At 42.6% G+C, this 24,887-nt stretch overlaps 2 protein-coding genes across 2 annotated transcripts in view; both read right to left on the bottom strand.

Annotated features, from left to right (window-relative positions):
* Positions 1–1,104: 1,104 nt before the first annotated feature.
* LOC115475009 (zinc finger protein 501-like) overlaps positions 1,105–24,887 on the bottom strand; it is a 41,535-nt gene continuing 17,752 nt past the window's right edge. Inside the window, exons 2-4 of the mRNA XM_030210747.1 lie at positions 17,824–17,919; positions 13,211–13,324; positions 1,105–3,171 (exon numbers count right to left, since the gene is read on the bottom strand). Coding sequence (XP_030066607.1) covers positions 2,327–3,171; positions 13,211–13,324; positions 17,824–17,919 — 1,055 coding nt within the window. The 3' untranslated portion in view covers positions 1,105–2,326. The remainder of the gene's footprint in view (positions 3,172–13,210; positions 13,325–17,823; positions 17,920–24,887) is intronic.
* LOC115473999 (zinc finger protein 569-like) overlaps positions 17,854–24,887 on the bottom strand; it is a 128,785-nt gene continuing 121,751 nt past the window's right edge. The window contains exon 10 of the transcript XR_003942795.1: positions 17,854–17,919. The gene's annotated coding sequence lies outside the window, so the exon portion shown is untranslated. The remainder of the gene's footprint in view (positions 17,920–24,887) is intronic.

The following is a 24,887-nucleotide window of genomic DNA, read 5'->3' as shown; positions in this document are numbered from 1 at the left end:
TATTTCATGCTTGAATTTGGTCAGGAGAGTGACTAGTACAGTTTCAGTACTATGAAGGGGGCGGAAATCTGATTGTGATTCATGTAGTAGTGAGAACTTGTCCATGTATTCAGTAAGCTGTTTGGTCACCAGGCTCTCCATCAGTTTGACTACTAGTGGGATAGATGCGACTGGGCGATAGTTGGTAGATCGTTCATTTTTTCTTTGTGTCTTAGGTAATCGGGGTGAGCAGAATGTGCCATGTTCCTCAGGGCAAGAGACCTTGCTGGAGGATGTAGTTAGTAGATGGATGTGATGTCTTCTATGAAGCGTCTCGGGGGACGGATTTGAGTAGGTGGCTGGGGCAGGTAGGTCCAGTGGGTGTTGGAGAATCTATGGGGTCGCTTGGGTAACTGAATCAATGGTGAGGAGAGGCATTTTTGACCAGATTACAGTCCTGCTGGGTGTTCTCCAGAAGGTTGGTCCAGACTATTGATGAAGTTTGCGATGTCGGTATTGTGTTGAGGAAGTGTGTTGCGTATTTTAGATTTTTTTCATTGAAGTATTTAGCAAGTTCATCTGCTGATGGGATGTCTGTGTTGGTTGTGGTGATTGGGTGGTGTTTTAAGCTTGTTTACGAGTTTAAATAGTTCTTCAAGTCCTTGTAGTCTGGTCCTATTTTGGTTTTATAATAGGACCTTTTGGTCTGTCTTATTGCATATTTGTATTTTCTTTATGTTCGTTTCCATGCATTGAGTGTGTGTTCATCTTTTATTTTTTCCCATGCTCGTTTGAGTTTCCTGGTTTGTGTTTTTGAGTTTTTTTAGTCATTGAACCATGGGATCGAGTTTTGTCTCTGTTGTTCTATTCTTAAGGGTTGCTATTTCGTCTAGTACGTTTCCTACATGATATTCAAATCTACCTCATGCATATTCAATGTAGATATTCTGAATACCCAACAGGCTAAGGACTGGGTTGAGAAACGCCCCTGCTCTAAGCAAGCAGGAGTCTTCCAACTGCACTGCTGCCACGGGTGATGGTGCTTCAATATTGTGTTTTCAATTGGGAGGACAAGTATGAGGCTCCTTGGAGTCCTGCAGAGTTGAACTGTCGATGATATGAAAATGCGAAAGTGAAACAGCAACTCCCACTGGAAAGGACTATAGGAAAAGTAATCCAGATAGCTGCATGAATATCACTGGCACTGACCCACTGTATCCAGATATTCCATGCAGCTCACTATCTGCATAGAGGCACTGAATATCAAGATTTTATTTTAAACTGACTGGAGTTTTGTTCACCTGATTATTTTGTATAATCCTTGGACACTTTTCTCAGTTAGTGGTCTGATTATTGCTGAGGGGCCACCGATGCGCTAGCCAGCTAGTGCTGACGTAGTCTGCAAGGATATTCAGCAGCACTATCTAGAGACTGCTGCCAAATATCCCTGAATAGCTGCAGCCAAGGAAAATATCCATTATTGCTGCAGGTATTGAGACATTTCCCTTGTAATACCAAGACCAATATATAGCAAATATATAAAACCTACATTCTATTGAAGCTGTGATACCATGTAAAAGATCAGCAAGATAAAGTACATGACTTTTAAGACCTTACAGTACTCTGTTTCAAATATTACATTACTTTGCCTTTTTTTTATGTGGCACTTGTGAAACGGCCTCATTGCATTGACTACCAATGTGAGACGGTCTCCATCGCTGTATCACAATCACTTTGCTATTTTATCTTGTTTTTATTCCTTTATGGATGATATAATTTTGTGGGTCCCAGAAATTTTGTGGAAATAAAGTCACAGTCCTGGCTGAGAAGGAGGGCATTCCTGCAGCTGAAGCTTAAGGTCTTGGCAGTAGGCACATCCTTCTTTCTCAAATTTCCCAGTAAATGCTTGGGCATTTATGGGTCCGCTTCATGTGCTTTTTGGGATCCTTCTCAATTAGAATCTTTTTTTGTTAGGTAAATCTCTTCCTCAGTCTACTTTATATGAATATGAGTTGATTTGTAGTTTATAAAAATGGGTTCTATTTTGTAAACTTAAACCTGAAGGTTGCAATATTTCCTCTGGTTAATGAGATACTCCTGTTTTTTTCTGTCAGACTCCCCATGTTATCGACTTGATGATTGATTATCTTTCTTTACTTGTTCTTTTTGTCATTTTTTGTGACATGTAATAAATAAATCTCAATTAAAAAGAAAGTCCTGTTCTGCAATTCTTCAGTTTGTAGATTTCAGTTAAATTTAATCCTAAAATAACAATACAAAGTGGTTAACATGTAGTTGATAGAGGAAGTTGCTGTTTCCCATCAGTCCGAATGAAGCCTCTCTCATCTTACTTGCATTTGTTTACTCTTTCTCCTCTGTGAGTTCTCAGATGGGTTTGAAGATATGAATTCTGAATGAAGCCTTTATCACATTCAGTACATCTGTATGGTCTTTCTCCTGTATGGATCCTTAGATGCGTTCGAAGGTGTGAATTCTGAATGAAACTTTTCTCACATTTACCACATTTATAGGGTCTTTCTCCTGTATGAACTCTCAGATGGATACGTAGATTTGTTTTCTGACTAAATTTTCTCTCACACTGAGTACACGTAAATGGTCTCTCTCTTGTATGCGTTGTCAGATGATTTTCTAGGTCTGAGTTTTGACTAAAGGTTTTCCAGCATTCAGCACATCTGTATGGTTTTCCTTTTACGTGAGCTTTCAGATGATAAAGCAGATCTGATTTCTTATTAAAACTTTTGTCACACTGATTACAATTATATGATTTCATTCCTGTGTGTATTCTCCAATGTAAATTAAGATCATATTTTTTGGGGAAACATTTCTCACACTCTGTACATTTATACAGTAACCCACTACCATGGTTACTCAGATTTTGTAAAAATACAGTGCATGTACCCGGTATTTCTCCTCCAATGCTGTCCAGCGGTACAATGGGATTTGGCAATTTACTGAACATTGTCACACTTTTAGAGGTTCCTGCTACCTGTGGTTTGAAGCTGCAAGAACCTCCTTTGTTCCTTAGTGACAATTTTTGACTTTCATGGGGAACACCCTCCTCAGAATGCTGGGGAACATTCTCTTCAGCTCTTCTGGAAATTTTTTCATCAATGTTTAATATCTGAGCAGATGCATTTGGGCACTGCTCTTGGCCAGTCCTGCATCCATTTTCTGTTAAAATAAAACAAAACTCTGTCATTAATAACACTAACTCATGCGCCAAAAATATTTAAATAGAAAACAGGACCCATCAAGAGCATTACTCAGCTACCAGAGACCTGTGGAAAATAACTGTACCTTACAAGAGATGGTTATGGGTCTTTCATACTAAACAAATTGGCCACCTACAAAAATACCAACTACCTCCAACTGTACACCACTACAATAGCCCTTACGGGTGAAGAGGGGCACCTATATGTGGGTACAGAGGGTTTCTGGTGGGATTTGGAGGGCTTGCTGTTTCCTCCACAAATGTAATAGGTGGGTGGGGGGGGGGGGGTATGGGTCTGGGTCCACCTGTCTGAAGTGCACTGCACCTACTACTAAACTACTCCAGGGACCTGCATGCGCTGTCATGGACCTGAGTATGACATCTGAGGTTGGCATAGAGGCTGGCAAGTAATATTTTGAACCATGTTTTTTGGGGTGGGAGGGGGTTAGTGACCACTGGGGGAGTAACGGGAGGTTATCCCCGATTCCCTCCAGTGGTCATCTAGTCATTTCGGGCACCTTTTTGTGCCTTATTTGTGTTAAAAACAGGTCTGGGTGAAAACGTTCAAGTTTTAGTGCTGGATGACTTTGCTTTGTTCCATTATGGCTCAAAGACGTCCAAGTCTTAGGAACGCCCAAGTCCCACCTCAAACATGGCTCCGATACGCCCCCTTGAGATTTGGACGTCCTTGCGATGGACTTCTGACAAAGAGTCCAAATCGGGGTTTCGAGTATACTGATTTGGACGTCTCTGTGAGATGGACATCCAAGTGCCGATTTATGTCACTTTTTGGACATCCATCTCTTTCTAAAATGAGCCTGATAGCGTGTAAATGCAAGGGGGTGTTCAAATGGGCCGAGCATGGAAGAAGCATGAGCGAGGTTGCCACTTATACACACAACTTGCACAATACTGTAAATTATGCACATCCTTTGCTACATTTGGGCCCCTATATTTACACCAGGTTATGCTAGTATTCTACAATGGAATCTGGGCCCCTAGATGCACTTACAGAATAGATTCTCATGGCACAGCATCAAGACACCTTTAAAGGAGGCAACCAGTTATAGAACTGCCCCCTAAATGTACTCACTCTGCTGCTCCCCAATATCTCTCCACGCTCGTCCTTCCCTACACCCCTTCCCGTGCACTCCGCGCATGGATAAATCCTTCTTATCTGTTCCCTTCTCCCACTACTGCCAACTCCGGACTTCGCGCCTCTGTCTCGCTGCACCCTACGCCTGGAATAAACTTCCTGAGCCCTTACATCTTGCCCCATCCTTGCACCTTTAAATTTAGACGGAAAACCCACCTCTTTAACATTGCTTTTGCACTCGTAACCACTCGCCTCCACCTACCCTCCTCTCTTCCTTCCCGTTCGGCATTAATTGATTGATTTGCTTACTTTATTTATTTTTGTCTATAGATTGTAAGCTCTTTGAGCAGGGACTGTCTTTCTTCTATGTTTGTGCAGCGCTGCGTATGCCTTGTAGCACTATAGAAAGCTAAATAGTAGTAGTAGTAGTAAGTGCTATGGGGAGAGCAGTGGCAAGTATCTTCCCTACCTCCAGAAAGTGTAACTGTAGGAATGAATGGAAAACATCCTTCTACAAGGGAATCCTTGGTAAACGAAAGGATCCAGTAAGTTGTATCCTTGGAGAGTGGGCAGCATTTGGCACAAAATGAGCCACAAAACTATTTTCTTGGGAAAGCTGGTAAGGGCACCATGCTTTAAATCTGGAGCTTTACTCCAGAGTAGTTTGCCTGAAGTTGGAATAAGAGAATGATTTGGGTCTACTGAGCTGTAAAACCAAGACCCCCAACAGCTCCAAGTTAAAGTTATAAAGTTATGCAGTTTATTTCTTTCAATAGTTCAAAGACTAGGATTCGTGTCAAGAAGTACATAGTAATACCTCTACACAAATAGGAGAAAATATTTTCTTCACTCCATGCAGGGCGTGCCCAACACGGTAAGCGAGGTAAGCATGGCAGGGGGGTGCTTCCCTCTGGGGGCGCCGCCGCACCATGCTCACCTCGCTCGCCCTCCCCCCAACATCCCTTTTCTTTTTTTTTCCTTTTTAAAGGTACCTCTGTAGCGGTTCCGGCAGCGCCAGCGTCAGTGAAGGAGGCGGTGCTCCCGACGTCGCTAGCCCTTCCCTTCGCTGTGTTCCGCCTTCTTCTGACGTCAAGGAAATGACGTCAGAAGAAGGTGTGGAACACAGCGAAGGGAAGGCTAGCGACCATCGGGAGCGCCGCCCCCTTCACTGGACACTGCCGGAACCGCTACGGAGGAAATTTAAAAAGAAAAAAAAAGAAAAGGGATGTTGGGGGGGAGAGAAGAGGGCGGGCAGTGAATTGAACAATAGAGTGAGCGGGAGGGCAGGGGAGAGACGAGAGCATGGATGAGAGGGGGGGGCGATCATGGAAGGGAGAGAGGGAAATTGCTGGAAAAGGATGAATGGAGGGGGCAGGGGACCAGAGGAGCATGGATGGCATGGATTGGTGAGGGCCAGGGCTCAGGGAGAGAGGGGAATTGCTGGATAGGGATGAATGGAGGGGGCAGGGGACAGAGGAGCATGGATGGGCATGGATTGGGAGGGCAGGGCTCAGGGAGAGAGGGGAATTGCTGGAAAGGGATTAATGGAGGGGGCAGGGGACAGAGGAGCATGGATGGGCATGGATTGGGAGGGCAGGGCTCAGGGAGAGAGGGGAATTGCTGGAAAGGGATGAATGGAGGGGGCAGGGGACAGAGGAGCATGGATGGGCATAGATTGGGAGGGCAGGGCTCAGGAATTGCTGGAAAAGGATGAATGGAGGGGGCAGGGGACAGAGGAGCATGGATTGGGAGGGCAGGGCTCAGGGAGAGAGGGAAATTGCTGGAAAAGGATGAATGGAGGGGGCAGGGGCCAGAGGAGCATGGATGGGCATGGATTGGGAGGGCAGGGCTCAGGGAGAGAGGGGAATTGCTGGAAAGGGATGAATGGAGGGGGCAGGGGACAGAGGAGCATGGATGGGCATGGATTGGGAGGGCAGGGCTCAAGGAGAGAGGGGAATTGCTGGAAAAGGATGAATGGAGGGGGCAGGGGACAGAGGAGCATGGATTGGGAGGGCAGGGCTCAGGGAGAGAGGGGAATTGCTGGAAAAGGATGAATGGAGGGGGCAGGGGACAGAGGAGCATGGATGGGCATGGATTGGGAGGGCATTGCTCAGGGAGAGAGGAGAAATTGCTGGACATAGAGGGGAGGGAAGAAAGATGAAGGAGATGAAATGAGGGAAAAGGAAGAGAGGAGAAAAACTGCACATGGATGAAGAAAATAGGCAGAAGCTGAGGACCAGAAATGAAGAAGAAAGGAGGAAAGGAAAGAAATAAATGGAAAGGAAGCCCTGGAAACGGAGTTAAGAGGACAGATAGCAGCAGAATCAGATACTGGGCCAGCATGATCAGAAAAAGAAAGTCACCAGACAACAAAGGTAGAAAAAAATCATTTTATTTTCATTTTAGTGTTTGGAATATGTCCACTTTGAGAATTTACATCTGCTATCTTATTTTGCAATGTATAGCAATCTGTTTCTAAGAATATTGCTGACAATTCCTGTCAGTGTGGCAAGTGGTGAGCGATCATTTTCACGGGGGGGGGGGGGGGGCGCCACCGCCAACTGATAGTCTGCGGGGGGCCGCCAGAGACCCTAGGCACGGCCCTGACTCCATGCATAGTTAAGTTCTGGAACTGCTGCTAGAGGATGTGTTAAAAGCAGTTAGTATAACTGGGTCTAAACAAAGATTTGGTCAAATTACTGGAAGAAAGTTAATAAATTATTTTTAAGGTAGACCTGGTAAAAGCCACCATTTTATCCCTGGGGTTGGCAGCGTGGAATCTTGCCAGGTACTTGTAACCTGGCTTGGCCACTGTTGGAAGCATGATATTGGACTAGGTGGACCTTTTGTCTGACCCAGTATGACAATTCTTACATCTTATGCCTTACAGTTTAAAGAATTAAAATTGCAAACAAGAGGGAAAAAAATTGGCTAACACACAAAATAGCAAAGATACTTACCTGAAGCAGGTATTCTCTGAGGACAGCAGGCTTTATATTCTCACAAGTGGGTGATGCCGATCCGCATCGCCTGGTCCGGCATTTGCCATAGCTAAAAGAGAGCTTTGTGGAGCACGAGCCACACTCTACTGCTCATGTGCGAGTGCCTTCCCGCCTATCGTTCGAACGAGGTCTCAGTTTAATAATATAGCAAAAAATAAAGTAAAAAGAACAAAGGAAACAACTCCAAGGGGAGGTGGGAGGGGTTGAGAGAATATAAAGCCTGCTGTCCTTGGAGAATACTGCTACAGGTAAGTATCTTCGATTCTCTGAGGACAAGCAGGCTTCTATATTCTGGGGAATCCCTAGCATCCAGGCTCACCAAAAACAATAAACATTGGTCAATTGGGACTTGCAACGGTGAGGATATACAATCTGAACGAGAGTGCAGCCTGGAGGAGAATAAAATGGGCCTACGAGGGTGGAGTTGGATTCTAGACCCCAAACAGATTCAACAATACTGTCTGCACAAACCGTCTGTCGTGTCGGGTATCATGCTCAAGGCAGTAGTGTGATGTTAATGTGGGGACTGAAGACTACGTTGCAGCCTTGCAAATTTCTTCAATGGAGGCTGACCTCAAATGGGCTACCAACACGGCCATGGCTCTGACATTATGAGCTGTGACATGAGCCTCCAAGGTCAGCCCAGCCTGGGCATAAGTGAAGAAAGTACAATCTGCCAGCCAAATTGAAATGGTGCATTTCCCGATGGTGACCCCCCCCCCCCCATCCTGCTGGGATCAAAAGAAACAAAAGGCTGGGCAGACTGTCTGTGAGGCCTTGTCTGCTTCATGTAATAGGCCTATGCTCTCTTGCAATCCAAGGTGTGCAAGCTGTTTTCACCAGGATGGGCATGAGGTCAGGAAAAAAATGTTGGCAAGATAATCGACTTGTTCAGATGGAACACTGACACCACCTTCAGCAGGTACTTAGGGTGTCTGTGAAGGACTACTCTATTGTGATAAAACAGTATAAGGTATATCCACTACTAAGGCATGAAGCTCACTGACCCTATGAGCTGAAGTAACAGCCACCAAGAAAATGACCTTCCAGGTCAAGTACTTTAGATGGCAGGAATTCAGTGACTCAAAAGGAGCTTTCATCAGCTGGGTGAGAATGACGTTGAGATCCCATGACACTGGTGGAGGTTTGACAGGGGGCTTTGACAAAAGCAAACCTTTCATGAAGCGAACAACTAGAGGCTGTCCAGAGATGGGTTTACCTTCTACATGTTGATGATAAGCACTGATTGCACTAAGGTGAACCCTTACGGAGTTGGTCTTGAGACCAGACTCTGACAAGTGTAGAAAATATTCATGCAGGGTCTCTGTAGGGCAAGTAAGGGGATCTAGGGCCTTGCTCTCACAACAGATGGCAAACCTCCTCCATTTAAAAGAGTAACACCTCTTGGTGGAATCTTTCCTGGAAGCCAGCAAGACTAGGGAGACACCCTTCGGAAGACCCAAGGAAGTGAATTCTAGGCTCTCAACATCCAAGCTGTGAGAGCCAGAGACTGGAGGTTGGGTTGTAGAAGTGACCCCTCGTTCTGTGTGATGAGAGTTGGAAAACACTCCAATCTCCACGGTTCTTCGGAGGATAATTCCAGAAGACGAGGGAACCATATCTGCCGCGGTCAGTATGGCATGATCAAAATTTTTCCCACTAGAGGTATTGGAGGATATGCATACAGAAGACCTGTCCCCCAATTGAGGAGGAAGGCATCTGATGCTAGTCTGTTGTGGGCCTGAAGCCTGGAACAGAACTGAGGGACCTTGTGGTTGATCTGAGTGGCAAAAAGATCCAGAGGGGGTGCCCCACACTCAGAAGATCTTGCAGGCTATGCCCATATTGAGAGACTAATCATGAGGTTGCATTACCCTGTTCAGTCTGTCGGCCAGGGTATTGTTTTCGCCTGCCAGATAAGTGAAGGAACATGCTATGTTGGTGAGCCCAATGCCACATTTGGATGGCCTCCTAACACAGAGGGTGAGATCTGGTGCCCCTCTGCTTGTTGGTGTAATACATTGCAATCTGAGTGGCCGTAGGGTAACCCCAGGTGGGTGGCTAGCCATTTCATGACAGTTGTGTTCAGAGTCAGGACTAGGGTTGTGTTCCACAAAAAAAGGAGTGGTTTGCTCCCCATTTAGACATGGAGCCGTTCTGACAGAGGAAACTGGGAACAGTATTTCGGGATGGAATCGAACTGAGAGTGGGACCAGCAAAGCATGAGTGGATCAAGCTAGATATGGTGATATGGCCACCAGATGTTGCCAGAATCTCACTTCACAGCCAAATACCAAGCGGCACAACACATGGAAAGTGGAAACTGTGCTGTACAGACAGTGATGGAGCCGTGCTCCATATGCACCAACAGAAGAAACTCAGCCATGAAAGAGCCGAATTCTGGTGATATCATAGAATCATAAGTTAGCTAAGCAGCCGAAGCCGTGCGCTGAGCTGAAGCTGTTACTCTGAGTTAAAAGCTGACAACAGCCACAGGAATTGTCGAAGGCCAACATATCTGGAGCAACTAACAGTGAAGGAGTTCCTGTAGAAGCAAAAGGACACAACCGTGCTGCCTGCCCGGTGGAGAGAGTACACAACATAGCAAAAACCTGACAATATGCAGTGGGCAGAGAGGATAGGCAGCCTGCATAGCCCTCAAAAGGAAGATCCTAGAACAGCAGCACTGAAAAGGACATAAAGGTGCCACAAACAGACTTCTATCAATCAGCAGCAGCAGCAACAAAAAAAAAAAACAACAAAAGGCTATAACCTGTCAGGCACCCAGGGGACATCCCACCCAGCACCTACTCCAAGCCACAAGGCTACAGTGGCATGAAGGGCAATAGTGCAAATGCTAAATAATCTAAATGGCAATCACCCATGCCAGAATAGCCTCAAGGTGGCTAAAGGTGCAGAGAGATGCAAGTTGGAACTGCCGCCATATGCTGAAGAAGTCCACAAATACAGTTGGGAGCTGAAGGCTGACAATGCTGCAAGGGACTGAAAAACAGGCCAGACAACCAGGAGTCTAAGGCTTCTGATGCTGCATGGGATTGCTGCCTTAGGGGCTGCTGAAGCGGCAGCACACCATTAGATGCTCATGTGGACATGGGTCACCAGCGGCCCCTGCATCATAGAAAAAAAATGGTCATGCCTCGGGGAGGAGAAAAAATAGTCCAAGTGACAGAGCCACAATTACCAAAACAAGGAATAGTGCAATCCAGTACCTGGAGTAAACGCAGCAGAGGGATGCAAACGCCGAAGGCTTCCTAAGCAGCCAGGAAACAGCAGGCCAGGCAACTGTAAGGAGACGTTGCCCTGTAGATCAAGGCGAGAAGGAAGTACACTCCCTACAGGAAAAAAGGACAGCCCACGCCAGTATAGACCAGGCCTCAGAAAGAGAAATGAGCTGCAACTGAAAAATGCAGCCGAGAAGCTCAGAGTGACCTCAGAGCAGCAAGGTTCAAGCTTCTTCTGTACAGGAATTCACCTTGCTGAGACCTGAAACCACAAAGGCAGACAAAAAAAACCTCTCCACTCAAGGGAACCAGTGCCATCCACTGCACAATGGCCCGAAAGTTGTAAAGACAGAAAAGGAGAAAGCACAATCCATTATTGCAGCCTGTGACCAAAATGGCTGCTGCCAACTGAAGAGAGACACTGTAAAAAAAAAAAAACAAAGCGCCAAATAGCTTCCACGCTGGCCCAACGGTACTGTCCCAAAAACACAGGCAAACCCCCACCCAGGCTGTGCAAAAAGAAATAGTGTACTGCCGCAGCTGCACTAGCCCAAACAGCACAAACCCAACAGAGGGGAAGAATGAAAGTTCATACTCGTAATTTTGCTGGATTTACCTGTACGCCCAGGCCTTCTGACTCCAATCAGGTGGCTGAATCCAGACGGCTGGAGGAGTGCAGAGACACCCCCTATCCTCTAGAATGCCACATAACCATAAAACTGCTCTCTTCCAGCATTATTTTGTTTCAACGTTCTGTGAGGAGGAGGAGGAGGAAGTGGCAGGAGAGCAGGGGAGAGACCTGGCATCATCAGGTGCACCCCAAGTCAGGCACCTCTACTGGTCTAGACACCCCCAAGCTGAACTGAATCAGGGAACCAGAGGCAGGAGAAACCAGGAGCTTGTAAGAAACCATCCACTTCCTGCTGGAGACAGACAATACTGACTGACCAAGGAGCATACTATCCTATGTGGCAGAGTTTAGTTTGGTACTCTCTATCACCAACTGCTGGTAGATGGTCATAACCCACAAGTCTCTGGATTTGTCTACTGCTGATGACAAGGAAACATGCACTGAACAACCAGTTTATCTCAAACTGTGGCAGCATCCAAAATGTCATCTCTGCTAAAGATAATTCCAAATTTCCAGTTTTCCTATTATACTCAAAGATGTGAATGCAATGTCAGTTGCAGGGCAGAACTTGATTAATAAAGCAGTTCAGAAGAACATCATGGCAACGAGAAATTCAAACTCACCAACACATTCCATAGTGATTCCATGGTACCTCTGCGAGGTTTCACCAGGGCAGGTACTATTTGTGCAGTAAAGCTTTTAACATCAAAGCCCTCACCAAGGAAGGTGCAGGCTGGGAACAGGTCCAACTTCCACACCGAGGACTTCCTTGGCTTTGTCAAAACTTTCCACCTCAGTCAAACCATGAAAAATCCTCATTCCTTTAGAGCACATGATGCTTCTCCAGAATGAGTCCCAGGATGCTTCTACAATCAATTCCTGGAGCTGGAAGTGGTTCCCAATCTAGGGGGTGCAATGTCTTCTCTTACTTCAGCCATTCCCTCAGACAAACAATGGAGATTCCATCCCCCTTTAAAATGCCAGACTGCCTCCTCACAAACCCTGTTAACTTGGACTGCAGCAAAGCCATAAGATGGCTCTAGTGGATGGCATAACATTCCCCTAAGTTTGCCCACAATGAAATCAAAACTTTAAGAAAAAAAATAAAAGATAAGGGAAAATGCTATTCTGAGGACAGAGCTCTAGCAGGCATAGCCTTCAATCCATCATTTTGGGTAGAGGACAAGCAAAACCGAAACCAGGTGGCATGCCCCTCCTCCCCCCCCCCCCAGAGAGCTGGCCCTTCCCACTGAAAGCTGCCACCCTCCCACCACTGGAGGTCCTCCACAGGCCTACATTAGAAGCCCTGGTGATCTAGTGGCCTTATCAGGGCATGAATTATTCCCAGTCACTCTTGCTAATGCTGGCTCTGTGGTCAAAATAGCTGCCAAGACCGATGTAGCCCTTTTGACTGCAGAGCTGGCAAGGGAAGGCATGACTGGGGATTGCTTCTGCCCATGCCAGTTCCAATCTCAAAAGAACAGCCGCAGGAGGCCCCAGCAGTCTTTTTGACTGCGGAGCCAGCAAGGGAAGGCGTGACTGGGGATTGCTCCTGCCCTTGGTAAGGTATGCCTGGGGAAGACGGCAACTTTTGGAGGATGTGGGGGGAAGGAGCAGTGAAGCCTTGTATGGTGGTTTGGGGAGGGGGTGAGCATTTTCAGTAGTATTCAGATTGAAGGCTGGTTTCACTGCCAAAACCAAAAACTTGGCCTGCTGATTCCCTCTTGATATGCACCTTTTAATGTTACACTTGCTTTTAGGAATCTCTGCTAAATTCTCTTTTCTGCTGATTGTAACATACTGACACCTTACATGGTTCAGCAAGCTTACGTGTGGCATTTAAAAGTTTTCAGATCAACAAGGCAACAGCAAAATTATAATGGCAAGAGTGGCTAACAGGAGGAACTTTCAAAAATATTCATCACCAATGTCCCACAAAGAATTAAATGGCAAGAGAAGGATCCTAATGTTTTTATCTGCCAACAAAAAAATATATTTTTTTTCTAATACTGTTTGAATAGTTCTTACTCAGCATGGGAAGGTCAGTATTCTCTTGTTCCTCTGAGTTAGGATGGTTGATGTAATCTGGCTCCTCCACCTGTTTAATCCACAATGCAATCTCAGGATTGAAGATTGGATTGCCTGTCAGAAAATATGACAAATGAATCACTATGAGGTAATTTTACTAAGCTGTGGTAGAAAGTTGCATAGCGTGCCCTTATGCAGGTTCTTCCCATGCACTAAGGTCATTTTTTCTGCAGCAGTAAAATGGCAGATTTTCCATTTTTTTCCTTTAATGCTTACGTGCTAATGTCCTACACTATAGAAATAGATGGAATTACAAGATACAAGCTAAAGTAATAATACCATTCACAATATTGAATCCTGTTTCTATAATAGGGTAATTGATAATGTAATTACTGTAAAAATTATACAAGAATCATGTACATATTACTATTTTGAAGGAAAAGACCTCAGTGGCTGTCATAGCTTCAATAAGGAGCATATGGAGGAGCCTCTCAATAGCACCACCATCATAGGTCTAAAAAAACTATTTTCCTTATACAAATTTAATGTGAATTAATACCTTCACCAATAATGTGACCATTTAATATTAGATCCAATTTTCACCAATAACTAATGACTACTATTCAGCAACTTAATATCAATTTTCACACTTTACAGTTAAGATGAGAAACTTATCTTCCAGCTGATCTAAACTAGGCTTAATGGAGTCGTCCGTTTTGACAATCCTGGCTTCATTGGGAGCCTAAGTCACAGCATCTTGTAGCTGGGGCTGGGGAGCTGATACCCAATTTAGTGTATTTTACTGCTCAAATAACCTAAAATAAAATACACAGCCACAAAATAGCTTTAAAAAACAGTGCCTGATGGACAATTCTTAGGAAAAACTACCAACACCTTACTGAAAAGGAGCAGCTGCTGGCAGAGGTTCACTATAATAGAAGTTTGGTGCCCATCATTTGTAAAGGAAATTGAACTATGAACCAGGAAGTGAAAACTAATTTGTTTAAATGAATGCCTGCCATTCACATATAGTACTCAAACCAAATGTTTCTTTTGTTTGTAATGTATTGATCCACCTCTGTTCTAACTGATGTAATTGTGTTTGAGCCAGTTATAACACATAATAAAGATTATACACATAAAACTAATCCTTCTACTAAGGACTCCGATTCTTCAAGCTCTTCCAGTGGTTCAGATTCAGCTGAAGATTTTTTAGATCAGGGCAATTCAAACAAAGCCAGGGACATGGCAGAAGAGGTTGACAGAGAACTCAATGGTCCCGCTCATATACAAGCTTGCAGAACATCAACAGAAGACCACGGTGATAAATTTTTCTAGTAGATTGTAATCTACTGCTGAATTGAAGTTGTTATCCCGTGGTCTTTCTTTTGTACCTACAGTAAAAGCCAGATTTGTTTCAATTTCAGATAGACTTTGAACACTTTATGAGATCTTTATATTTGAAGTTGATTTTTTCATCTAGAGAAGTCCAGTCTGATACGTCTGTGGTTAGACTGAAATCCACTTGGACTCCTCCAGGTCCTTTGGATTCCATTTTGGTTGGCTTTAAAAAAATTAGTCCTGCATGGTACACTTCAGTTTGCTTACTCCAATACATCATATAAAAGCAACTTATCAAGAGAAGAGAAAGCAGCGATTTCAACTTTGCAGAATGATTCTACTATAATGATTTGGCATGCTGAGAAGGGGGGTGTGGTAGTTGTACAAGATACTTCAGATTATGTTGAAGAAATACTGCAGCAATTGTGAGATTGTACCACCTACCTACCCTTGTCAGAGGATCCCACTGTAAAATTACAACAAAAAATTAGGGATCTGACCAATACTGCACGATGTTCTACTTAGACTAACATTAAGTGAGATTAGTTGCATTCCTCTTTCCTATTTCTGCCCTTTGTATCTTCAATTATTTTTTCTTATTTTGATCTTGTAGTGTAGTGTATATATAATAATTTTTTTAATGTCTTGGCTAATCATTATTGAAAACATTTGTATTTGCTTCCTTTCTAAAACAAAATTTTATAAACCCTTCCCAATAGCCCCTGACATAGTTTAATACATATAACAGACCTTAATCTGACTGAGCCGGAATCATAGGCCAGAAGCCATCAACACGGTTTCTCTATGTTAAAGATGTTCATGCATTTGAGCAGCCAAAGATAAAGATCAGCTCTGATCTAGGAACAGATGATGCAATGATTCAGCTAACATGCAGCCTGGCGAATTCAAGACAAGCTTGAGGAAAAGGAATTCTACCCTATTGCTTTGGGATACTGGAGGCCAACATGGCAGATTCCTCAATGATTGGCTTGCTACTGTCAACAATTGTACCCTCCAAACATCATCCACCATGCTATCATGACTTGAAGGACACCACTGAACAAACCTTATATATAAAGCAATGTAGAGACTCAGCCAGTCAGTCCCATCTTTTGAGAGTCGGCCTGCTGTTCCTATCACCTGGGTATCCCATTACCATTGAAAGAGGAGGCGAATACATCACCATCTACAGGTCATATGTTTAAATTCTGTGATCACATTTACATCTGGGTTTAGTTAGGTGGTTTCTATCAGATATTGAAGTGTGTGTTAAATCAAGAGCATTGTGCTCGATTTCATTAGACCTAATTATTTGTGTTTGGAGTCACAGGAATTTGTGTTAGGATTTCATAGGAACTGTTTGAGTCTTCATTGCAGTTTGTTATATATCTGTATTGCTCTGCTAAATAACCCATTACCTTCTATAAGCTCCTGAGGGTCTGTATTTATCAGTAAATAAGTACATAAAGGGGGTTTGATTATTGAGATCCATTATCCTCTAGACTTGTGCTGTTATCTACACATCTGTTTGTACATATGACATCCACTGATTCACAGCATTGATAGTTTATGAAATGATTTTTCCAAAACTTTTTAGGGACACTGACAGACATGTTGAATTACACAAAGGGGTATATTTGACTGACTGTACATTTGTCCTTTAGATTGTAAGTTCCTTTGAGCAGGGACTGTCCTTCTATGTTAAATTGTACAGCGCTGTGTAACCCTAGTAGCGCTTTAGAAATGTCAAGTAGTAGTAGTATATTCTATAAAGGCCGTGCTCACAATTACACACACCAGATACATGCATAAATGATTGTGCCTATGTGTCAATACTCCACCTAAGTGCTATTCTGCAGTAGAACCTAGGTTTCAGGAAGACATACAAATGGGTGGGGCACACATTTACACACATAGGAGGAGATTCTATATATGGAGCCTTAAAAAAAATTTTTGTGCGGAAATCATTGCCGACTAAGCGTATTCTATAAGTGGCAACAAGATTTAGGCGCAATACATAGAATATGCTTACTTGATATTTCAGCGCCTAAAACTATGTGCCTCCATTTACACCAATGAAAACATGGCATAAGTCCTGGTGCATAGATTTAGGTGCAGATGGTCATATCATGTCCATTTCCCTGCCTATAACCACGCCTCTTTTTGTCTGCATTCATTAGAAGTTAGGCACAGTGCGTTACAGAATACGCTTAGCGAGTTGTGTGTGTAAAATTATAATTATTGTCAATCAGTGCTTATTATTGCTTAAGTGCTGTTAACAATGCTGATTGGCTTAGGCCAATTAAGTTACGCGCATTGTTATAGAATCAGCATGGATCTCTAGGCACGCCATTCAGAATCTGAGGGGTAGCTTATAGATTACTAGAAGTTACACACGAGCTCTATGGCTGGTGGCCTTAACACACATGCACATATAGACCCAATTACACTATACTATAAAAGCAAAGTAGGTGACTACCTTCCTTTATAAAATAGGCTCCTATAAATAGGCACAGTTATCAAACTGCCTCCATGTGTATAAAAATTAACATTCTGATTGCACTGTGTTTATGTCCCATTTACATAGTCAATTTTATATTTATATATGCACACAATTTTTTGTGGTGCTTAATGTTCTGGTTGGTACTTTTATATTAGTTTTGGACTGCATTAGGAACAGTGCTACTAGTTGTGATTTTTTTTATTTTATAAAAGGCACATACACGCCTATACTGCCTTTATGAAAAAAGACACCCTCTTGTAAAATGACCCCAATACTAGAAACTTGGTAAATACACAAAAAAGGGATGGATTAACCTCATAGATGGTGAGCAGTACTGCTAATCAAGTCTTCAACACTGGATACTATTCATTCATCATTTTTCATAGGCATTCACCACAAATAAAAATCAAGTATTTTTCATTCACTTCGTTCATAAGTTTAAAAACGGTTTGGACAAGTTCCTGGAGGAAACGTCCATAGTCTGCCATTGAGATAGACATGGGGAAAGCTACCGCTTGTCCCTGGGATTAGTTGTATGAATCTTGCTGCTATATGGGATTCTGTCAGGTACTTGTGACCTGAATTGGCTACTGTTGGATACTGGGCTAGATCAACCATTGGTCTTACCCAGTATGGCTATTCTTACGTTCTTATGATTTAACTAAAAAGGACTCTGTTTGCTAGTCTTAAGAGCTTTTGTTACAAGAAATTTAAATAAATATCAATAGGAAAACTCCACTGAATATTGATACCTAAATAAAATACTCACTTGTGGTAAGACTGTCTATACATTCTTTTCCTTCTGAATATAATGGCTCCTCCAGACATAGAGGTTCTTCCTTAATTCTCCTTAAAACAGGATCTGCTGTTATACAGTTAAGTGATGCATTATATTTAGCACTTTTTGTAAATAATTTAACACACTTAATTTGCAGGTCTAGCTAGATATAGATTTCAAACAATGCAGGAAACAGAGAACTCTTTCCTAATATTGTCACTGTTCACGCTATTTGCTCAGATTCATATAATACATTATTAACTTCATTACAAAATATATTACCCTTGTTACCTCATTCAAAATATAACATCTAGCAATGGGTGATGGAGAAAATTGAGACCGCTATCCTAATAAAAGCAAAAATAAAAGTCTGGATATTGTGGATTTAGAGAATGAATAGTTAATTTTAAGCCTAAAAATTTAAAGAAAAAATAACCTTCATTTATACTCAGTTATCGTAATTAGGATAACAAGCAAAGAGTACTCTTACAAAGTTTTAATTACATTTCATAATTTTCTAAGAAGAAAACACTAAATAAATCATACAATATACCATTAAACTAAAGACATTTTATATTACGCTAATATAACTTAGCAAGTTTTAAATTGTTGAAAAACTCAAAAATACTAAGATAGAGTCAGCAGTCCAGCAGTAAGATGGGTGCTATCCAGTCTTTTGAATTGAGTGTCACATGTATGATTATCTCCCAGTTGGTGAGCGGTTAGATGTGTGTGGCCAATGCAAAGAGCTCCTAGCTCTCAAAGAATGGGTTCATTCTCTTGAGGCTAGAGTAACAGACTTGGTGGAGCTGAGGGAGACAGAGAGGTACATAGGGGAGACCTACAGGGATATTGTAGAGAAGTTCCACCTCCAGTCTGGCAGTCCCTTTGCTGTCTTGGAGAAGGGCAGTCTCCTAGAAGGAGAGCATCACCCTGGTGAAGTAGGAAGTACTCCTGTAGCCAGGACCTGCCCACTATCTTCTCGCACTGAGGATATGTCTCCAAGAACTTCTGCTCAGGAGGGAAGGATTGTGAAAGTTGTTTTAGTTGGTGATTCAATCATTAGGCATATAGATAGCTGGGTGGCTGGTGGATGTGAGGATCGCCTGGTGACTTGCCTGCCTGGTGCGAAGATGGCAGACCTCACGCATCACTTAGACAGGATCTTAGATAGTGCTGGGGAGGAGCCGGCTGTCTTGGTACATGTGGGTACCAATGACATAGGAAAATGTGGGAGGGAGGTTCTGGAAGACAAATTTAGGCTCTTAGGTAGAAAGCTGAAGTCCAGATCCTCCAGGGTCACATTTTCAGAGATGTTTCCCGTTCCACGCACAGGACCCAAAAGGCAGGCAGAGCTCTGAAGTCTCAATGCGTGGTTGAGACAATGGTGAAGGGATGAGGGATTTAGATTTGTTAGGAACTGGGTGAAATTCTGGAAAAAGGGGGAGACTGTTCCAAAAGGATGGGTTCTACCTTAACCAGGACAGAACCAGGCTGCTGGCGCTAACTTTTAAAAAGGAGATAGAGCAGCTTTTAAACTAGAAGGGGGGGGGGAGCCGACAGTCTCCCAGGAGCACATGGTTCAGTGTGGAGTATCCCTGAAGGATACTATTGAAAAAAGACATTTAGGGAATCTCAGTAGAAAGGTTTCAACAATGCTGAAAGTAAGTCAGGTGAGCAGGATAAAGGATGTACATTATCACCTTCAACTTCTAAGCAGCTTGTAGATCAAAGGAAAAAAACACAATTTGAAGTGCTTGTACACAAATGATAGAAGCCTAAAAAATAAGATGGGAGAGTTAGAATGTATAGCACTAAACTATGAGGTACATATAATAGGCATGTCAGAGATTTGGTGGAAAGAGGACAATCAATGAGACACTGTGTTAACAAGGTACAAATTGTATCATAATGATAGGATCAAATTGGAGTGGGGGGTTGCGCTATATATTAAAGATGGAATTGAGTCAAATAAAATAAACATTCCACGACACATATAGCAGCGTGAAATCATTATGGATAGAAATTCCATGTCTGAAGGGAAGCAGTATTCTTGTACGGCTGTACTACCGTCCGCGGGGACAGAACAGACAGACAGATGAAACAAATGTTTACAGAGTTAGGAAAGCTGGCAAATTCGGCAATATTATATTAATGGGTGATTTCAATTACCCCAATATTGACTGGATAAATCTTACATCAGGGAGTGCAAGGGAGATAAAATTTCTAGTTATAATAAACAACTGCTTCTTGGAGCAGCTGGTCCATGAACTGACAAGAGTGACAGCCATTTTGGATCTGGTCCTTGGTGGCTTGCAGGACATAGTGCGAGAGGTGGTGGTGTTGGGTCCCCTGGGAAACAGTGGTCATCAAGTTTCAGCTACTATCCTGGATGAACCCGCAAAGGAAATCTACTGCAGCTGCATTTAATTTTCTAAAGGGTGACTATAATAAAATGAGGAAAATGGTTAAAAAGAAACTAAAAGGATCGGCTCCAAAGGTTAGGACACTAAATCAGGCGTGGACGTTATTCAAAAATACCATCTTGGAAGCCCAGTCCAGATGCATTCCACATATTTGCAAAGGTGGAAAGAAGAGAAAACATCAGCCAGCATGGTTAAAAGATGAAGTAAAAGAGGCCATTACAGCCAAAAGACTGTCCTTCAAAGAATGGAAAAAGGACCCAAATGAAGAAAATAAGAAGCAACATAAGCATTGGCAAGTCAGATGCAAAGCATTAATAAAGATGGCTAAAACAAAATATGAAGAGAAACTTGCCGAAGAGGCTAAAACTCACAGTAACAACTTTTTCAGGTACATCAGAAGCAGAAAGCCTGCGAGGTAATCCATGGGTCTGTTAGATCACAAAGGAGCAAAAGGGGCGCTCAGGGAGGACAAGGCCATAGTGGAGAAATTGAATGAATTCTTTGCTTCTGTCTTTACAGAAGACGTAAGAGATCTGCCTGTACCGGAAATGGTTTTTTAAGGGTGATGATGCAGAGGCACTGAAAGAAATCTCAGTGAGCCTGGAAAATGTACTGAGCTAAATTGACAAATTAAAGAGCAGTAAATCACCTGGACTAGATGGCATACATCACAGAACTCAAGCATGAAATTGCTGATCTGCTGTTAGTAATATGGAACCTGTTGTTAAAATTGTCCGTAGTGCCTGAAGATTGGAGGGTGGCCAATGTGTCACTAATTTTTAAAAAGGGTTCTAGGGGTGATCCAGGAATTTATAGACCGGTAAGCCTGATGTTGGTGCTGGGCAAAATAGTGGAAACTATTATAAAGAATAAAATTACAGAACACGTAGACAAACATGATTTAATGGGACAGAGTTAGCATGGGTTCAGCAAAAGGAAGACTTGCCTCACCTATTTGCTTCATCTCTTTGAAGGAATGAATAAACATATGGATAAAGGTGAGCCGGTTTATGTAATTGAAGGGGGGGCAGACTGGTTGGGTAAGCTGGGTAAGGGAAGGGGGGGTGGTCTCTTGTACTTTGTTTCTTACATAATGTAAAATCACAAGTGGTCTGATTTGCAGGGTTTTGTAAACATGTATAATTATAGTTAATTTCATGCCTTATTGTTAAAACAAACTGTTTCTGTCATTTCTGTTCTGTACGGAAAAAATTTGTGCTGGATGCCTGTTCTTTGTGACACTTGTTAATAAAAAGATTTAAAAAAAAAAAAAGAAGAAGAACGCTTTTGATAAAGTTCCTCATGAGAGACTCCTGAGTCAATTAAAGTCATGGGATAGGAGGCAAGTTTCTGGTGTGGATTAGGAATTGGTTATTGGACAGAAAACAGAGGGTAGGGTTAAATGGTCATGGTTAAATGGAGTGCCGCAGGGATCCGTACTGGGACCAGTACTATTTAACATATTTATAAATGATATGGAAAATGGAATGAAGAGTGAGGTGATCAAATTTGCAGATGATACACAACTATTCAAGGTTGCTAAAACACGTGCAGACTGTGATATATTGCAGGAAGACCTTAAGAAATTGGAAGACTGGGCATCCAAATGGCAGATGAAATTTAATGTGGACAAATGAAAGGTGATGCACATTGGAAAGAATAATCCAAATCATAGTTACCTGATGATAGGGTCTACCTTGGGGGCTCAGCGCTCAAGAAAAAGATCTGGGTGTCGTTGTACATAATACGCTGAAATCTTCTGCTCAGTGTGTGACGGCGGTCAAAAAAGCAAACAGGATGCTAAGAATTATTAGGAAAGGGATGGTAAGACCAAAAATACTATAATGCCTTTGTATCGCTCCATGGTGCATCCGCACCTTGAGTATTGCGTTCAGTTCTGGCCGCCATATCTAAAAAAAGATATAGTGGAATTAGAAAAGGCTCAAGGAAGAGCAGCCAAAATGATAAAAGGGAATAGAACTCCTCTCGTATGAGGAAAGGCTAAAGAGGTTAAGGCTCTTCAGCTTGGAAGAGAGATGGATGAGGGGAGATATGATTGAGGTCTACAAAATCCTGAGTGGTGTAGAATGAGTAGAAGTAAAACGATTTTTTTACTCGTTCCAAAAGTACAAAGACTAGGGAACACTCAAGGAAGTTAAATGGAAATACTTTTAAAACAAATAGGAGGAAATATTTTTTTCACTCAACAAATAGCTAAGCTCTGGAACTCTTTGCTGGAGGATGTGGTAACAGCGGTTAGCGTATCTGGGTTTAAAAAAGGTTTGGACAAATTCCTGGAGGAATAGTCCACAGGCTGCTATTGAGACAGACATGGGAAGCAACTGCTTGTCCTGGGATTTGCAGTATGAAGTGTTGCCACAATTTTGGTTTCTGCCAGGTACCTGTGACCTGGCTTAGCCACCGTTTGGAAAACAGGATACTGGGCTAGATGGACCACTGGTCTGACCCAGTATGGCTACTCTTATGTTCTTATAGTAGAAAATGCTGACACTGACTTTCTCTGATCAGCCTTTTACCTGCCCCCCCCCCCCCCCCCCCCCCCCGGAAGGACTCAATCTATGTAGATTGATTGCTCTTGGGGGTTTGAAAGACCCCAGGCACTAGCGGTTTGAAAGACCCCAGGCACCAGACACATTTCTAAAGATTAAGCATGCCTAATGAACGATGTTTCTTTTTGACTTCTAAGTTCCAAATGACTTGTTTATATTTAAGAAAATTCTATAATTCATAGTCCTGAAACAGACCATCTGTATCTCACCTATCAATTTATATTTTACTTCTATGTATTCTTGCTGACCTACTGAATACTTTAAGATTGATTATTAACAAACCTTCTGATGTAAGTTGTTTGTACAAAAATTGCTCATATTTATTTATGCACATTTATACCCCACTTTTTTCCACATGTATGCAGACTCAAAGTGGCTTACAATGTACTGATAAGGCTATTGCCAGACCAGTGGTTATACAATTACAAATTACATTAAATAGGATAGAAGGAACAGGGTAAGAAGAAAAAGGGGAAAGGGTAAGAGAGACTAAAAAGGACTATGGACATGTTATTAGGAAGGACTGTAGGTAATGTGTGGAGTTTCTGAAGTAGGCTTTCCAAGATAGGCTGGCCTTAGGTAGATTCCAGATGCTGAGATGGTTCAGAGTGACTTGAACAGCTTTCAGCAAGGCAATCCATAATTGGGAGCAGTTGTAATACCCATCCACACCAGGAGAAATAAGCATGCCACGATTAGAACAGTTTGAGGCAGGAAGAGATGTGAAGCGGCCGGACAGGCCATGTTGAAATAGCATGTTGCAAATGGAGTTGAAATCTGCTCTTTAACTGTCCACACCAGCTCCCGAGACGATTGATGCCACGACCAGGAGACGTGGTTCTAAAAGGCCCAACGGCGCTGCCGTAATGATCAATGGTTGGTGAACGGGGCAGGAGCGAACAAGCAGCAGGCTGAGTGTCAGTAGGCGCAGAGTGCAGAAGTAGTAGTAAGCGACCTGGAGAGTGGAAGAGGGAACCAGAGGCAAACGGCAACAGCTGGAGGTAGTCAATGCCGGGAGAGATTGCCTGTAAGCTCATATAAACTGTATGTTCACTCTTGATGGAAAGAAGTTCATGAAAGACATAAGTATAGCCATACTGGGACAGACTGAAGGTCCATCAAGCCCAGCATCCCATTTCCAACACTGGCCAATCCAGGTTACAAGTATCTGGTAAGATCCCAAAACAGTACAATACATTTTATGCTGCTTATCCTAGCAATAAGCAGTGGATTTTCCCCAAGTCCATTTTAATAATGGCTTATGGACTTTTCTTTTAGGAAGCTATCCAAACCTTTTTAAACCCCACTAAGCTAACTGCTTTTACTAAATTTTCTGGCAACAAATTCTAGAGTTTAATTACACATTGAGTGAAGGAATATTTTCTCCAATTCATTTTAAATTTACCACTTTGTAGCTTCATTACATGCCCCCTAGTCTTACTATTTTTGGAAATACTAAACAAGTGATTCATGTCTACCCGTTCCACTCCACTCATTTTATATACCTCTATTATATCTCGCTTCAGCCATTTTTTTCTCCAAGCTTTAGCCTTTCCTCATAGAGAAGTCGTCCCATCCCCTTTATCATTTTCATGCCTTTCTCTTCACCTTTTCTAATTCCACTATATCTTTTTTGAGATGCATTGACCAGAATTGCACACAATATTCGAAATGCGGTCAAAAAATGAAGCGATATAAAGGCATTATAATGTCCTCATTTTTGTTTTCCATTCCTTTCCTAATAAGACCTAACATTCTATTTGCTTTCTTAGCTGCCGCAGCACACTAAGCAAAAGATTTCAACGTATCAAAGACAACACCTAGATCCCTTTCTTGGTTGGTGACTCCTAACGTGGAACCTTGCATTACATAGCTGTAATTTGAATTCCTCTTTCCCACATGCATCACTTTGCACTTGCTCACATTAAACGTGATCTGCCATTTTGACGCCCAGTCTCTCAGTATCATAAGGTCATCTTGTAATTTTTCACAATCCTCTTGTGATTTAACAACTTTGAATAGCTTTGTGTCATCAGCAAATTTAATTACCTCACTAGTT

This window comes from Microcaecilia unicolor, chromosome 7 (assembly GCF_901765095.1).
Source record: "Microcaecilia unicolor chromosome 7, aMicUni1.1, whole genome shotgun sequence".
Taxonomy (NCBI): Eukaryota; Metazoa; Chordata; class Amphibia; order Gymnophiona; family Siphonopidae; genus Microcaecilia; species Microcaecilia unicolor.
Note: the sequence above shows the minus strand (reverse complement) of the source record. Positions and strands in the feature narration are given on the sequence as shown.